This window comes from Chionomys nivalis, chromosome 9, assembly GCF_950005125.1.
Source record: "Chionomys nivalis chromosome 9, mChiNiv1.1, whole genome shotgun sequence".
Taxonomy (NCBI): Eukaryota; Metazoa; Chordata; class Mammalia; order Rodentia; family Cricetidae; genus Chionomys; species Chionomys nivalis.
Window position 1 is genome coordinate 33,493,587 of NC_080094.1, and position 16,184 is coordinate 33,509,770.

Here is a 16,184-nt window from a genome sequence, read left to right on the forward strand (position 1 = left end):
AAAAAATAATAACAGTTGCCTTTCATCCAAACGCATTTGTCAGGATACCAGGATTTGAAATGTGCCCGAAATAAGCTTTCACATGGTGTGGGGCGGTTTTCAGTTCGTATTTAATCGTCACTCCCCACTTTGAAACATTTTCTCTTTCTGGCTTGAGAGCAGTTGTTGAAGATCTGTCGGTGCCTGATGAGAGACAGTATGGCAAATGCATTCCCATGTATGCTGTCTCTGCTTTGCTTTGTAAGAAAAAGCACTTACTCCCCCATCCCCATGTTTTAAGATCATCTGTCTCAAACACTAATAGAGGAGAAAATTAGTAAATTTGTCTACCAGCTCCCTGAGGACAGTGCAGTATAGATAATATCGACTGTTTCCTATGGAAATGCTGTGAATTGGAGTCTGCCCCAAACAGTTTACATACAGCAGCTCGTAGACTCTTCTCTTCCTAAGAAGGTGCTATAATCAGATGAGAAAAGTGGGGTGTGGAGCAGTGAGGCACCCTCCAGAGCAGTGAGGTACCCTCCAGCGCTACCCTATCCTCAGACCAAGAAAGTCCCCCTGCTCCTCTGTGGTGGTTGTAAAGGCCTGGGTACCTGAGGACATGCCCACAGGGCTGGGAGAGAGTCCATACACACCAGAATGTGCATCCATGGCTTTCTGCTTTTTCCCTGGCGCTGCTGAAGCTGCTTGGATGTGTCTGTTTTGAGCCACTTGACCTCACCTAAAGCCAAAGGGAAAGACCCCCCAGGGGGTTCTGGGAGTCTCTCACAGCCGCCCTCCTGCCAAACCTTGATCCCCCTGTTCTTCGCCCTCTAGCCACTGTGTGAAATTGATGATGGAGCCCATCAGAACATGACAGTGTGTCCAATAAGGTGCCAAGCTTTCTTCTCTCTGACTGGCATTAGGGGATATGCCTTCCTCTTCCTCTCCATGAGCAGAAAGTACAGATGGTTTTGACTTGCGCTCCAAGGAAAGGCTCAGCAGCTTCTCTGTCCAGGTGGGTTCTGAGTTCGGATCCTCCTGTAGAGCTTGTTCACTCTGGAGGTTTCACCAGAACTGGCTCCTGTCAGGTAGGGTCATCATGATCACTGGAGCTGTTTAATACCCCGAGCAGGACTGTGTCAACCTGTAAAAACTGAATATCGCATGGACTTTAAACACACATCCCTTATAAAATTTTTAAAGCTTGCTGGATTTTATTAGAATGTGTGAACCAGACTGAGTATATTAAATTTATGAATCCAATTGATGCAGTACCATAATAATTCAATACAATATGCTTATGTCATTAAACTCATAAAGTAGATTCCCTGAATAGCCTTTATGAATAGTTCTGATGCTGTAATCACAGACTAACATTATCACCCTGATGAATTTTAACTGGGAGCTTCAGACTTCTGTGTAACATCAAGAAATGAATGCCAGGTTTCAAACTTACTTCAAGCATTTACCTCCCAACCTAGGGTAGTGAAGGTAGCTGGTAGAAGAAGCTGCTACTTGCAAGGATAGTTACTCACTAGGACTGCTGAAAGGATTGGAAGTCACTGGCATGAAGTGGAATAGGACAATAATTTATATCTAATCATAAATTATAGATGGAAACCAAAGAAGCCTTCAGTCTACCTTAACAGATTTCATTCATTCCCTCTTTCCTTACTTCTCCAATCCTGTGGGTTATATGGAGTCTGGATAGGGCAAACCTGGCTGTTTCATCTGTCCCAGGCCAGGAGAGGTCAGGCCACTCATGTGTCTGCCTTTGCATTCTGCCTTCTTAGGAACTGAGATCAGACAAAGCCCTGAAATATGTAAGCAGGTGCTTGCAAGCATTCCCTCCAGTGTATAAATCCAAGTCACAGGCTTGATGTAAATTCAAAAGGTTAGAAGCTACAAAAGCATGGCTTACTGGGGTCAGTGGTATAGCAAACCATAACGTACTCCCTTTCCCAGTCAACTTTCTGTCAAGTTTAACTTTACCTCTTCTTAAAATTTGGAAACTTATTGTGGAAAATGGATTCCACAATAGATGGTTGTAATGACAAATGGTCATAATAAGCTTTTGAAACAAGGGCATGGTTGCCTTTTCCTAGAATAGGCAGTAGAGAAGTATTTGTAGTTAAGGTTACAGGTGGGGTATAGCCCAAACTTTGAGAAACATAATCATAAACGGGAGTGGATCTAGTTTATCTTTACTATAAGATGGCTTTCAAGCCTAAGATGGAGGCAGATTGGTTTATCATTACCTGCCCTGTGCAGAATACAGAGTATGCCCACCACTTCTGTGTGATCTATCCAAAAAAGTGGCAGTGTGGAGCGAGACTGCTATCTTTTGTACTATGAGGACCTACGTCATAACATTAATGCTACCCATTGGCCTGCAAAGCCCAGCCTAGATGGAGACATGTGTGGGGCAAATGGGCTGCTGACCGTGCCCTGAGCTCTGTCTCCTATTTCTAGGCATCACTGGAGCTCTCACCCTGCTGAGAACTAGTTCCTTCCTGTCTCTTCCTCCACACCCTCCTGCTGTTCCTTTTCTACCTGTCAGGCTTAACATTCATTCACACCTCCAGGGTCTAGGTGGGTGGTCCAAAAGCATCAGTTTGATTATGCATCCTTGATTGGACAGCAAGTGACTCAGGGCAAACACTGACTCCTATCTACTGCTGAGTTCCTAGTTAGCCCAACCCAGACAGGGGGAAAGGCTCAGTCCTGAACAAAGTCAGGCCAAAGCAGCTAACAAAAAGCAAATTTAAAGTTACCCTAAAAGATTATATATATGAGAGAAAGAGAAATGTCATGACATTCATAAGAACACATAGAACTGTAAATTATTTTTATGTTATTATTAAAGTAGCCCCAATTTAGAAAGACGAGTGCTACACATTTTCTCTTATATGTGCATCTTAGATTTTAAGCTAAATGTGAGTATGTGGGCAAAGGGGCCATAAGGTGAAAAAGGAAGTCTTCAAGGAGATTTGGGATGGACTAAAAATAAGTGAAGGAATTCAGAAAAACAGGATAATAGAATACATGTAACAAGAAAGCAAAAGGAGGAAGAGGTAGTTGGGGAGGAAGGTGACTGGCAAGAGGGGTACCAAGTTTGGTGAAGGGACTCTCGAGCAAGGATCAGCAGTAACTAAATGAATGAAAATCCCATAAAGAAAACCACCACTTTGTACACTAATCAAGAAAAGAAAATGAATGGATTTGGATGACAGGGCAAAACATCAGCAAGAGAGGTGTGATTCCAAGCACTGAGAAGGAGGCTGTGTCTGTCCTGCTCAACACTTGGTTCCAAGGCCTGGCACGGTATTTCATGGAGGGCGGGTATGCAGTAACTGCTGGATACTTGAGTCACCTGTACCAAATAGTCCTCATTTCATCAGAGTGTGCAGGTCATTTAGGTCAAGTTAGCAGCTGCATCCAGAATATCTGATGAACCAGTGCAGCTAAGTTGTAGAGTTTCTAAAATGCCAGTGAGAAGTGGTCAGACTAATATTTGTGGGAGTTTGAAGATGGGCAGGTGAATCTCATAAAGCCTACTAGATTGATTTATAACACAGTAAGAACCAGACCTTTCTCAGATTTGGAGGTATCCCAGGGTATCTCCATCTGGACCTGGAATGTCTTCAGAACTCATCAGTCAATGACAAATTCTCCAACTTTCTCTGCCAGGTAAATGGATCCTGTAGGTCTTATTAGGCGGATGCTTGTCTTATGGTCCCACCTAACGGCTTCTGGGGATGAGGAATGCCCTTCAACTCTTTTGCCTGCTTAATGTCACAATAGAAAGGCAGATGGGGCTCTATTACATTTTTAAAGAACATTTCATTTCAATTTTAATGATTTCAATAACTTTAAGTTACAGATTTATGTTAGAATTTTGTAAAAGGAAGAAAGTTCCACAACAATGAGATAGTGGAGAAAATCATTAGAATGACACAGCGCAGTGATGGATTACACATGAAATAAGGAACAGGCCCCAGCTACAGTTGTCTTATTAAAACAGAACCTTCTTAATAGCAGAAAATTGTCATGACCTCATCCACTGCTAATTGAAATAGAGGGGAAGGAGCCAACAGAGAAGAGGGCTGAGACCTCTGAACACTTCTGAAAGCCCTAATTATCCCCACCTGCGTGCGCATGCACACACATACACACACACACTGACTAAAAGTCAGAGAGTGTTCCAGAATCCTACTTTAACATGGTATTGAAAGTCCTGAAGATAGGTCACATTTCATCTCTGATTTCAAGACATGACCCTTGAGGGTCATATGAGAATATTCTGATTTTCTCTCAGATTAGAAGATCGATCCATTGTGACTCCTGACCTTGGCTAAGTGAGGGCTTCTTGATGCCAGTGTCCTCATCTGTAAGTAAAGGATGCCTTAGAGGCCCTAATGCTCAGAAACTGGGGATGCTGTTTATAAGGCTCTGTTGACCTGAATCTAGATTCTGGGTCTCCACACAGCCCTACTACATGTGACAGCCTAACTCCCTCACATTGTTTGCTGATTTTAGACTTTATTCCTCCTCGCCTATTCCCGAACCTTTCCTTCCTTCAAGATCCCAGACCTGAAAAGCACCAGCTCTAAAATTAGAAGGGGCTGCACATGGAGACGCCCTATTGGCCCTGGAAGGTTTTGCTCAGGTAGACAGCTGAGGCCCTGAACTGTATCTAAGGTCACCCTTATACGTCATTTGAAGGTCTGGAGTCTGGTGGGAAACCCAGCAAAGACTGTCTGCAGCTAGACTTTCTCAGTTCTTTCAGCAGGTAAAGCCCATGGTTAGCTGGAGTGGCATTAATGTAGGTCCGCATGAATCATGTCAATGTACTAACCTTCCTCAAGGTCTGTGCATGTAGCCACACATTATTTCAGAGCCATGGCTTACAAACTCTAATCAATATACTGCATCCTGGGCACAAATGAAAATTTCATAGGTTGTATGCACGCTTACCACTGTATTGCTATAGAGTGTTTTGCCTTTCAGAGCTATTAACTCTTCCAGTAGACCAAACTAGCCCTGTTGGTACAGAAGACTAGTCATGTTTAATTATGTCTTGAAGTAGTAGAGGAAATTCAAAAATAAGCCTAGATGTAGATCAAAATTTATGGAATCCTCTTCCCAACCTGATGCTTGTCTGAGGATGTACCACTAGCTGCTCTGCCTCATCTGGACTCTTATTCTCAAAAACCACCTAGGTTCACAGCCTTCTTAGGAGAGGAGTGTCATGGCCGAACTCCTCGATGGACAGCTAGCCAAGCATAGGGAACTCAATCATGATCCACATAGAACATTTCTCTTGATTTCATGGGTGTCTCCCACCTGGTGGGTCTTGGGGGCTATTTACAATAAACTGAACTGACAGAGACCCTTTCTGGGCTGGGGCTGGCTCTGGTCCTTGAGTTTCACTCACTGTTGAAAGTTCTCTATGGCAGTAGCTATGCAACCTGGGAACGCCTTGCCGAGTCCCCGAAGAACCTTTGGTTCTAGCACATTTCAAGTGCTGACTCCAGTAGCTTTTTGACTGTGATGTGTCAACCCCAGAATATCCATGGGAAAAATTCTCCAGCCTTCTATCCTTAATAAGCCAGATAAGCTATCTTCAGAGAATGGGTGTCTCTTCAGAGGGGAGACCTGGGTGTGCTCTAAAAAGGGAAATGGGAGCAGGGCAATCAAGAAAATGACCAGGGTCTTTGAAGTCACTGTGAGTGTCACCTCTGCAGAAAAACGTGAGGGATAAAGTGTCCAGTGTGCAGCAGTCCCCACTGCAGTGCCATTAAGCCTAGGAAAGGCAGCTCACTTATGAGCCTCAGGCAGCTGAGACACCCCACGGCTTCACTCTTTGAGGGCAAGATGATCTCAGCAGAGGGAACTCTGTGGGTGATCCTAGTAGGTGGCATCAACCTCTAGGCAGAGTCCTGGTTTTGAGTCTTGGCTGTCTTAACTTAGGTGCCCAGGGACCTCTGTGGTATTACTGTGGTATTATTATAGGCTTCCGGGGTCTGCTTCTCCATTGGTAATGCAGACTTGACAATAGTCCCCTTAATAGTTTCATTAAGTTACTGTAGGAATTTAATAAACACCTTTAAGAATTTTCACAGTACTTAGAACTTTGCAAGTCTTTGATAAATGGAGCTTGGCAGGAAAGCCTTGTTTTGCTGGAGAGTAGAATCTGGTAAACAAGAAGGTATTCAGAGACCTCATTGTTTCATGTCTGTGACAGTCACACATATACCAGCTTCTTCCATCATTTTTCATCTTTAAAAACTCATGGTCCAAGCTGTGAGACTATCCTGGACTTCACAGTGTACATAGTAATACTGACTTAAAAAGTCAATAATAGCCCTGAAATCATATAAATTATATATATATGTGTGTGTGTGTGTGTGTGTGTGTATGTATGTATTAACATTATATAGACTAAGAAATTTTTATTTATTCATTTAGAAATATATATAACATTTATAATATCTTATATTGTTATAATATATAGTGTATATATATATATATATATAATATAAAACAACAGAGAAATAAAGGCCTTGAACTTGAGCAAAAGCAAGGTGGGAGGTTCGTGGGTTCATGGGAAATTGATTAGTTGATGAAAATGAAATGAGTAAATGATGTAAACATTTTTAATTTCATAAATGAACAACAAATAAAAACAAAAGTTCCTTACAGGATATTGTCTTCATTTGTTTGCAAGAATTTCTTAAACATGGCAGACATACAAGGTCTGTTTCTCCTGTCGCCCCCACCAGCCTGCTGTCCCTGAATTCACAGTCTTTCCTAGACTGTAAACTGCATTGGAAACCTTTGAAGAAAGTCAAGGTGCTCTGTGTCGGTGCTGAAATACTTCTTGAAAGTTAGTCATCTGTATTTGATATTCTGAAAGCATTGATAAGAAAGCTCTTCTTTGTGCCTTAATGTTGGTTCAAGTGGCAAAAAGTGCATAGCCTAAATAAATGTCTGATATATTTCTTACTTTTAAATTCTATCGGCCAGATTGTAAACAAGTAAACCATGGACATTTGTCCTATGTTGCCGGGCTTTCTTTCCTACTCTCTGCTTCGTTTGCCTCTCTCCTTCACAGTAGCCCCTCTTCCCTGCTCTCTCCAGATGCCCCCAACTCCTTCACTTTAGCAACCTCCATGGTCACTCGCATAGACCCCCACTTGGCTCTGGCATCCTTCCTTATTTCCTACATTGCAATCGTGTAGAACTGATTTTCCATCTTGCCTCCACGGCAGGGCCGTAATGTTGCCCATCCCCACAGGTACTGTTGCTGTCCTAGGTGCCACTGCACTAAGGCACAAAACGAGCAACGACTCGTGACACCACCCCAAGCAGAAGTCGCTGGTCCTCTGTGGATCCTAACAGGACACCACGTTTTAAATATCCCTACTTCTGTTTTATTTTACAATGGAGAAAGCGTTCAGTAAAAGGCAGGCACAGCAGTTGGATATTGGATCTAGAAAATCCTTTTCGTGCTTTGCACTTCTGACCCTGGTAAGTCACTTAAACTCCTAATGTTCTCAGCTTTTTCAATTCTCTTCTCATGGAGTGTGCTACCCTGGGGATACAGCCTGCTTCCTGAGCTGACTTCTAACATGCTGAGGAGTACCAGAATGTCTGCGGGTCTACAGAAGAAGGATCCCTTTGGCAGAGAGCTTTTTATTTCTCCCTTCAGCAGCAGATGTGGTAGAAAACATTTTGAGCCCAAGCAACAAAAATCATTAATGTAAATATGTGTTAAGTACTGTATGTATAATCATAATTATATAATCTATACAGGATACAATGAAAGTGGATTTCATTATTGAGACAGAACTCAGAAAGATCAAACAACTCATTATTATCAGTTCCCCTTATTGATTACCTGAAAAATAAAACAGTAAAGAATCCTGAATGCCACAGGTACACACTCAGAGCTTATGCACCGCACACACTGAACAGTGGGACTCTGACAGAGAGTGTGTTCATCGACTGAAGTTGAAAGCAGACAACAGCATTGTTAGCAGTAGAAGTGCAGGCAGTGAAGCACCGCTGCCTCAGGAAGAGGACTGTAGATGATAGGAACACAAGGCGGGTCGGCCGCACCTAAGTGTCATGCTATTTATAACCAGGTGCTGATCACGTAGGTGTGTTCAATTGGGAAAAATTCATTAGGTTATATACTCATATTATGTAACGTCCTCCAGGCATATATTAAAACTTAAATTAACTCATGAAAAGCAATCGTCAATGTTGTATCTCAATACTTTTCCTAAACTAGACAGTGGGCCACTGCTAACTGAGGACTGCAGAGAAAAATGACACCACGACCTTGAGGAACTTTTGGAATGCTCATTCTGACTACTTCTAGCCCTACCCACAGCCCTTAGTTTTGTCCTTCACTGGAATTTGATCAGCCCTCTTCAGACATAGCTAGTAAAAGTCATGCCTCGTTGTTCAGCTTAGGAGCTCCTTGTGGTCATCGCGAAGACCGTTAACTAGCCACATGCTGTCTCACCATAGAAGCTGTGTGTGTCAAAGAAGCCAACTGCCCATCCTGCTACTGCACAGGAAACTGTTTTGCAGAAAGAAAGCTTTGCAATTTGAAGAGCTGGCCAGAACAGATCTTTCTGTCTGGAGGTTTCATGAAGCTATGGTAATGAGTTTATTTGAAGAAAAAGTCCTCACCTTCGGCAGATTTATGGCTCTTTTGTAATGGCCATGCTGTGACAGGGAAGGTGTCTCCAGTACTTGCTTTTTCTTTTATTTATCTTTTTAACTTTGTGTCTCATTATGCACAATTTCAGGCTTTATTGGCCCTTTAAAAGGACCCTACTTTGTGAACTAATTATGACAAATGTTGATACAACATCTGTTCTTGGATTCCAATTGCCTTGTCGTCTGTCAGAGTTCATCTGGAAGGCAAGCTTGATGCGAACAGTCTGCTGTTGATGCGCTCTGCCTGGCTCGTGGAAAAGGGACTGCCCAGGTGCTCCTGAGACCGTACTTCTGCACAGAAGTTCCCCTCTGTCCCTGCAGGAAACTGGACATCAGTCACAGTTAGTGCACAGCTAGGCAAGCCCACAGCTTTCCCATTTAAAGTTATTTCTGTTTTTCTTTATGTTTTCTATTAGCAAATATTAGTCATATATGATGATGGGTTTCTTTTCCTTTTTGATCAAATTTATCCCCTATAATCCTCTTTATTTTTATGAGACAGGGTTTCTCTGTAGCCCAGGCTGTCCTGGATCTCACTTTGTAGATCAGACTGGTGTCAGACTCACAGAAATCCGCCTGCCTCTGCCTCCCGAGTGCTAGGATTAAAGACGTGCACCACCACCGCCGGTCTCCTTCTTATTTTCATCTGTCTGTCTGTTTGTCCTGTCTGTGGACCAATTAATTTAATTAGGCTTGCTTACAGAAATATGGGTGAGAGATTATTTACCAGGGTATGGGTAGTTTACCAGTGACTCTGTCACTGAAGGAAGTGCCTCTTTGTGTCCCAGTAACCATGAACTGGCTGTAGCTCCTCCGGAGAGAGTGAGGCCTCATGAACCCCTCCCCATTCCTTGATGGGATATTTCTGGGCCCAATCTTATGCCATTAAGTGAATAATGGCTGCTGCTGAACCAAGAGTGCTCTGACTGTGATGTGCCCAGAAGACAGAGTTCTATACACTCTGCTCCTCCTCAAGCTCTTAGAGTCTTAACCCCACCATACATTCAGTGTTCCCTCAGCCTGGGAGGGGATGATCTAGATAACTCATTTAGGCTCACCAAACACTCATTCTTGGTGTTTTGACCAGTTATGAGTTTTTGTACCCTAAAGCCACTCTGGCTCTCCTTAGTTACCTTCAACTGTCAACTCGACATAGCCTAGAGTTACCTGAGGGAGTCTCAGATGAGGGCTTGTCCCAGTCATTGACCTGTGAGCATATCTCTGAGACACCTTGATTGGTAACTGATGAAGGAGTACCATCTTTTGATTAGGTTTACAGTACCAGATATCAGTTTTCCTCGTATGGAGCAGGCCTCAAAGCAGGAAGTGGTCCATTACCCCTGTAACACTCAAGGCATGACTGCACCAGGTTATTACATCTTACCTGACTGGTCGATAGTATACTGCACTGGGTCCACAGCTAAGGAGCACTGTTGATGACTTTTCTTCTCCAGCATCCTGCATAGCACTTTCTAGTCCTGGGAGAGCTAGCCAGCTTGGAATCAGCTTCCGGTTTCTTGATTCTCTGTGTTCTAACCTGTGATGTATCCAGAAATAGAGTCACATTGTGCCCTGCTGATGGGCAGCGTAGAGCAGTGACAATAACCTGGATTGCTTGAGTGGCCTCTAGGACCTTGTAGACCAGCAATTTATTGGGAGGTATCACACAGCTGATGCTGGGACTCTCGTGTAATAGCCTTATGTCATCTGGAAATGACTTTATCTACCAATCCAGGATACTTCTGTTCCCAATCTTTCTTACTTTTTGGCACTTTTTATGTGTATATAATTTGTAGTTTATTTCCACTACTCTCTCTTTTCTCACCCCCTCAAAGGTCCCCTTTGCCCCTTACACAACTTTATTAGAACTTCCAAGTCTCTTTCCTACATACATGTAATGATAGAAAACAGGATATTTGTCTTTGTCTTAATCAGGATTTCTATTGCAGTGGAGAGAGACTGTGACTACAGCAACTCTATTAAGAAAAACATTTAGTTGGGGTGGCTTACAGTTTCAGAGGTTCGGTCCACTATCATCATGGCAGGACATGGTGGCATGCAGGCAGACATGGTGCTTGAGAAGAACCTAAGAGTTCTATATCTTGATCCACAGGCAACAGGAAGTAAACTGTCTATGTCCTCACTAGGCATAGCTTAAGCATGGAGACCGTAAAGCTCACCCCTGTTGGGAGGCCCAGCTGGTCAGAGGTTGCAGTTTCCCATGGCCTAGCCACTCTCTCCAAACTCAGTGCAACGCGTAGCCTGCCCCCTCAACTCCCAGTGGAGGTGTTATGATCTCTACCTGACCTTATTTGGAGAATGTCGCTAGGCCAAGATATCTGACTTATCTCTAGTGTGACTGTTGACCCAGTTCCCTGCAAGAGCTTTCTTTCCTCTCACTGTTCATGTGATAGTGAGACATATGTTAGGAGCTTTGCTTAGGACCCTCTGCCACACGTGAGGCCTTGTGATAGGATCATACTGTGTAATGCAAAATAGGTGTTGCCCCAGCCACTGTCCCCAAGCTTTGTATTTCCTCTCACTCTGGAATAAGCGTGAGCTGTAACACTGAAGCAGTCTCCCAGGCTATTTCCATCAAACCACAGGCCTGACACATCCTTGTTTGTTGCTTCTGCCCTCTTTGACCTTGTGGCCTGGTGACCAATGGACCATGAAGAGAGAAGGAACCCACATGCTCCCACAGTGACACACTTCCTTAATAAGGCCACACCTCCTCATAATGCCACTCCCTTTGAACTCATGGGGGCCAATTATGTTCAAACTACCAAAGTCTTTTTCTGTTTGACTTTATTATTTTAACATGATTGTCTCCACTTATGTCTATTTTTTTTTCTGGGGATGTCTTGATTTCTCTCTTCTTTACAGCTAAAAGTGTTTAACTGTGTGTATATTCCTCATTATTTTTATCCATCCCTCTCTTGTGGGACACTGAGCCTGGTCCTGTGATTGGTGCCGTTATAAGCATTGATGCTGAAATGTCTTGTGACATTTGGACATGGAGTCCTTTAGGTAAATACCAGAGGTGAAATGGCTGAGGTCACATAGAGGCCTGCTGTTAGTCGGGCTTTTGTTTTTAATTTTTTTCTATTTTTTACTTTTATTAATTTATTGAAGAAATCTTATGATATCCATGGTGGCTGGATTAGTTATATTGCCACCAGCAGCATGTAAGGGATCCCTTTGGCCCATATCCTTGCTAGCGTTTGTTGTTTTCTTAAGGGCTATTGTTCCAACCAGGGTAAGATGGAATCCTGGGGTAGTTTTGGTTCACATTTCTCTGATGGTTAGCAAAGTTGAGCTCCTCTATTAATTGACCTTTGGTGTTCCTCTTTTGAGAAAGTATGTTCATTTCGTTAGCTAATTTATTGATTGAGTTGATTTCTTTGCTTTGTTTTCAGTGTGAGAGTGATCGCCTGGCATGCACAAGGTTGGAGATTCTGGAGATTCTATCCTTGGCATACAGAGAACATTCAAAAGGAGTATGCAGTTGATCTCTGCATATTCAGATTTATTTCTATAAAGTGTACAAAGTCCTGTAGTAGTAGTGGTATATAAAGGCTGCTTTAGCCCTTGGCATTAATTTAAGCAAAAGCTAGCACTCTTACTTGGACTAAGTTACCTCTATAGAGGCCAGCCAAGGCTCCTCATTCATAAAGAAAGATGAGCTTTCCTTTAGGGCAAAGTTCAGCCGGGGCCAAACAATTCCTTATCCCAGGTCTCTAGAGCATCCCTCAACACACACATGACAGTTACAGGTCTCCACACATTACCTGGTGGCCCGTGAGCTACAATGCCTAGGTGGGAGCCGCTGCTCTAGGATTCAGGCTTCCATTTTGTTTGTTACAGTCCAGAATAATAATGCTTAATTTCTGAATTTATTCCAGGATTATGTGCATTTTTAAATGAACAGAGACAGTTCATTTTCTGTGTTGACATGATTTGCCTGACCTGAGATCTAGGCGCTGTTTTTGTACGTCCTCTTCTCCTCTAATGCACGTTTCAGGCATGCACTTCTGAGTTCTCTCTCCACATCTCGGAGCCTTGTGGCAGGCATTCTTTCTCTCTCAGTGCCATGCAAGGCAAGTGCTGTAGTGATGAACACCTGCCATGGAGGAGAGAACGGCAAAAAGCCCAGAGCAGTTCACCTTTCTGTTGTGTGGAGCGGCAGGGCCGCTTCCCTGCCGCCCCAGCTCCCGGCCGCCTGGCTAGCTTATGCCCCAAAATAATTACATGGAAACTGTATTCTTTTAAACACTGCTTGGCCCATTAGTTTTAACCTCTTATTGGCTAGCTCTTACATATTGATCTAACCCATTTCTAATATTTTGTGTAGCACCACGAGCTGGCTTACCAGGAAAGATCTTAACCTGCGTCTGTCTGGAGTGGGAGAATCATGGCGACTGTCTGACTCAGCTTCTTTCTCCCAGCATTCTGTTCTGTGCACTCTGCCTATCTAAGCTGCTGTCCTATCAAAAGGGCCAAGGCAGTTTCTTTATTAACCAATAGATATATGACCCTCCTCCATCACCTTTCACCTTAGGAAGAACACTTTGTTATTGATGATGATTATAGAAGTTGAAAATTTTAAATGTTCTGTAGTACTTGGAGCCGATCCCATTTTATACATAAGCTTCAAAGAAGAGACAAATGCTAAAGTTGCTCAGATGGGCACACCCACCCCTATGAAACTTTAGAGGAAAACATTTTAGGTAGGATAAAGTTGTCATGTCCTGTGCTGGCCTTCCACATGACACTGCCTCCAGGTAGGCCTCAGGTGACATTTCTATGGATTAGAACCCAGAGCCAAAGAAGTTTCTCCTGTAGACCTGGGCATCACAGCCCTGTCTACTCTACATTGACTGACAAGGGCCAAGGTAGTCAAGGGCCTTTGGAGCATTCTCTCCTTGTTTTGTTTATAAAATAAACGTATGTGCAGATCAGTTATACATTGGGCATTTTCCCTCCTCCTTGACTCTAGCACTGTCTTGACCATATTCTTCACTCTTATCTTTTCCCAGAAATACCTCAGGGAGTTTTTCAGTGTGATGCTCCAGTCTGAGACGTCCCCCCTTCACATCAACAAAGTAGGACTGACCCTGTCCAAGCACACCATCTGTGAGTTCTCGCCATTCTTCAAGAAAGGAGTCTTTGACTATAGCAGCTATGGAACGGGATAGATCTGAGTGACAGAGGAACCACCAACACAGTGCCTTCTCATCAAAGTGTCTCCAATGCAGGCCGACTCCCGCAGCAGGATCCCAGCCTGCCCCCTCCGTTTGGGGCAACACGCAGCAGCCAGCCCAGACCACCTCACACACCATATCTAGTGCCTGAGTTTGGGAGTGGGCTGCGTTGCCTGCCAAGGGTGACTCTGACCGGCAGTTGTTGCTGTACCTCTGCACTTGAACGTGGCCTTTCCCATAGTGCTTCCTTCTCGTTGTGCAGCAAGTCAGTTCCCTGCAGCAAGATGGATATGTGGCTTGCTTATCTTGGGGCTCCTGGAGCCAAATCAACTTGGGACCTCCCAGAGTGGTGGCTTACCAGACCACCCTTAAATGACTTGCATCTGGTTTCTTCTTTCACCAAAATATGCTTGTTTTTTCTACTCCTTCCATGTGACTGGCTATATTTCAAAGATGTTTTGAGTTATGTCATATTGTTTTACTCATTTGGATTGGGACTTACTATACCTAAACACTGAAGTTTACACCAAATGTCCTGTTCTGCAAAAAGGATCTATAGGCCAATCATGAAAAGAGTCTTCCATGCCTGACAAATTGGATGTAGGCAACATGACTTAAAACTTGTAGAAACCCTACAAATAAGACATTGCTTAAACCTTCAATATTTGAGGGCATCTTCCCAAACCTCAATGGCTGTTGTCCATTTTTGAGCTTTTTCTGCATAAAACAAGTGCAACACTGGATGCAATCTTTTAAATATCCTTTTGTTCATGTTTTAGTACAGAGTCTTCAGGATCATTAGCTAAGAAGAGAAAGAGAATTTGCAGTAGTTTATTAATAATCCCTCAATTACTCAGGACATAATGTAGCATTGCACATCTGTACAGTGAAACTACTTCATTTATCAAAAGAAAATTGAGTAGGAAAAATATATGGTATATATTGAAGTGTACATAATTCTACTTATAGATTTATATGTATACTCTCCTGTACAATAGTTCAATGTCAGGCTGTATAATCATTCACACCAAATTTATTAAAGGTGTTTGCTTTTTCAACTGTTAAATTGAGCTGCTATCAATATTAAATGAAGTCATGAACTCTACCTTGTAGCTCAGTTTATTTTAAGTTTGTAATATGATCATTTCTACTGGTCTGTTTAATAATTGATCTGGTGTGCTTAGAAAGATGCATAATGTATAATTTAGCATTTATGTTGCAGAAAATGCAGTCACAGTAATGATTGAAGTCACAAATGAATGACTAGCAGAACATGTTTTCATTCAGCCTTCTGGAACATACCTGCCTACCAGAACTCTCCAGCTTTAAAGAATGTTTAAAGATGCAGCAATTCCTATAAGGAGGAAACTCATATTCTCCTAATGAAATATTGTAGTTTAGCATAAAAAATTAAAGTGGACCTGTTTATTTAATTGCCTCAAAAGGACCCGCTTCTCTCTCCAGTCATGATTACAGGCCTAGGTTTCATAGGACTTGAATTTAAAACTAAAGACTAGGGATGTAATTTATTTAAAATAAGTCCACATGCTGAAGACCAAAAATCATTTGCTTGAGTAATTTTTTTTTTTCAGCAGACCGGATAATCTATCTCTTGTTCTTTGGAACCTGTATTAAAAGCTAGGCTCATGGCAAGTATTTTGTTGAAATGATACATAATATTTGGCAAGAGTAGTGTATTTGTGAGAAGTACAGTCATGTGACATTCCTCCTGCACGATAGTGTTTGGAGCCCTAGTACTAACTGGCTCTTGCTAAAGCCAGCAAAGACATAGAAAAGTCTCCCCAGTCCTTGGTCCACATCTGAAAAGAAAGCTATTCTCTGAGATGATTCTCCCTTCCATCTGCACCTATGGATAGCAGGGGATGAATTATTCCGCTTGGTCCAGTTATAGGTTTGTGTGTGTGTGTGTGTGTGTGTGTGTGTGTGTATGAACTACATGCTTCCCCCTGACATAGAAGCTGGTGAATCTGAATTAAGCATGAGGGGATGTTGGAAAGCAAGTGAAGAATTATATCGAACAAATCATGGAACATAATGGGTCTTTATATCAGTTACTCTCTAATAATGACATGAAGACTTTTTATTTATTATGAAAGCTTGGTCTTAGTGTAGACTTGCTCTCAACTAGCTCTTAAAACAAATTAACCAGTTTATATTAATCTACTTTTTGCCACATGGCTTGTTACTTCTCTTCAGTACCACACGTCCAACTTCCTGTATGTCTTGGTAAAAAATCTCCCA

General features: G+C 42.6%; 1 protein-coding gene across 3 annotated transcripts in view; it reads left to right on the plus strand.

Moving 5' to 3' along the window:
* Kif16b (kinesin family member 16B) overlaps positions 1 to 16,184 on the plus strand; it is a 296,601-nt gene that overhangs the window by 242,934 nt on the left and 37,483 nt on the right. For 2 of the 3 annotated variants that reach the window (XM_057780934.1, XM_057780935.1), the window contains one exon: positions 13,758 to 15,558. The exons of the other annotated variant lie outside the window; for it this stretch is intronic. In XM_057780934.1, coding sequence (XP_057636917.1) covers positions 13,758 to 13,916 — 159 coding nt within the window. In that variant the 3' untranslated portion in view covers positions 13,917 to 15,558. Of the gene's footprint in view, positions 1 to 13,757; positions 15,559 to 16,184 lie in introns of those variants that run through there. 3 annotated transcript variants of the gene reach the window in all.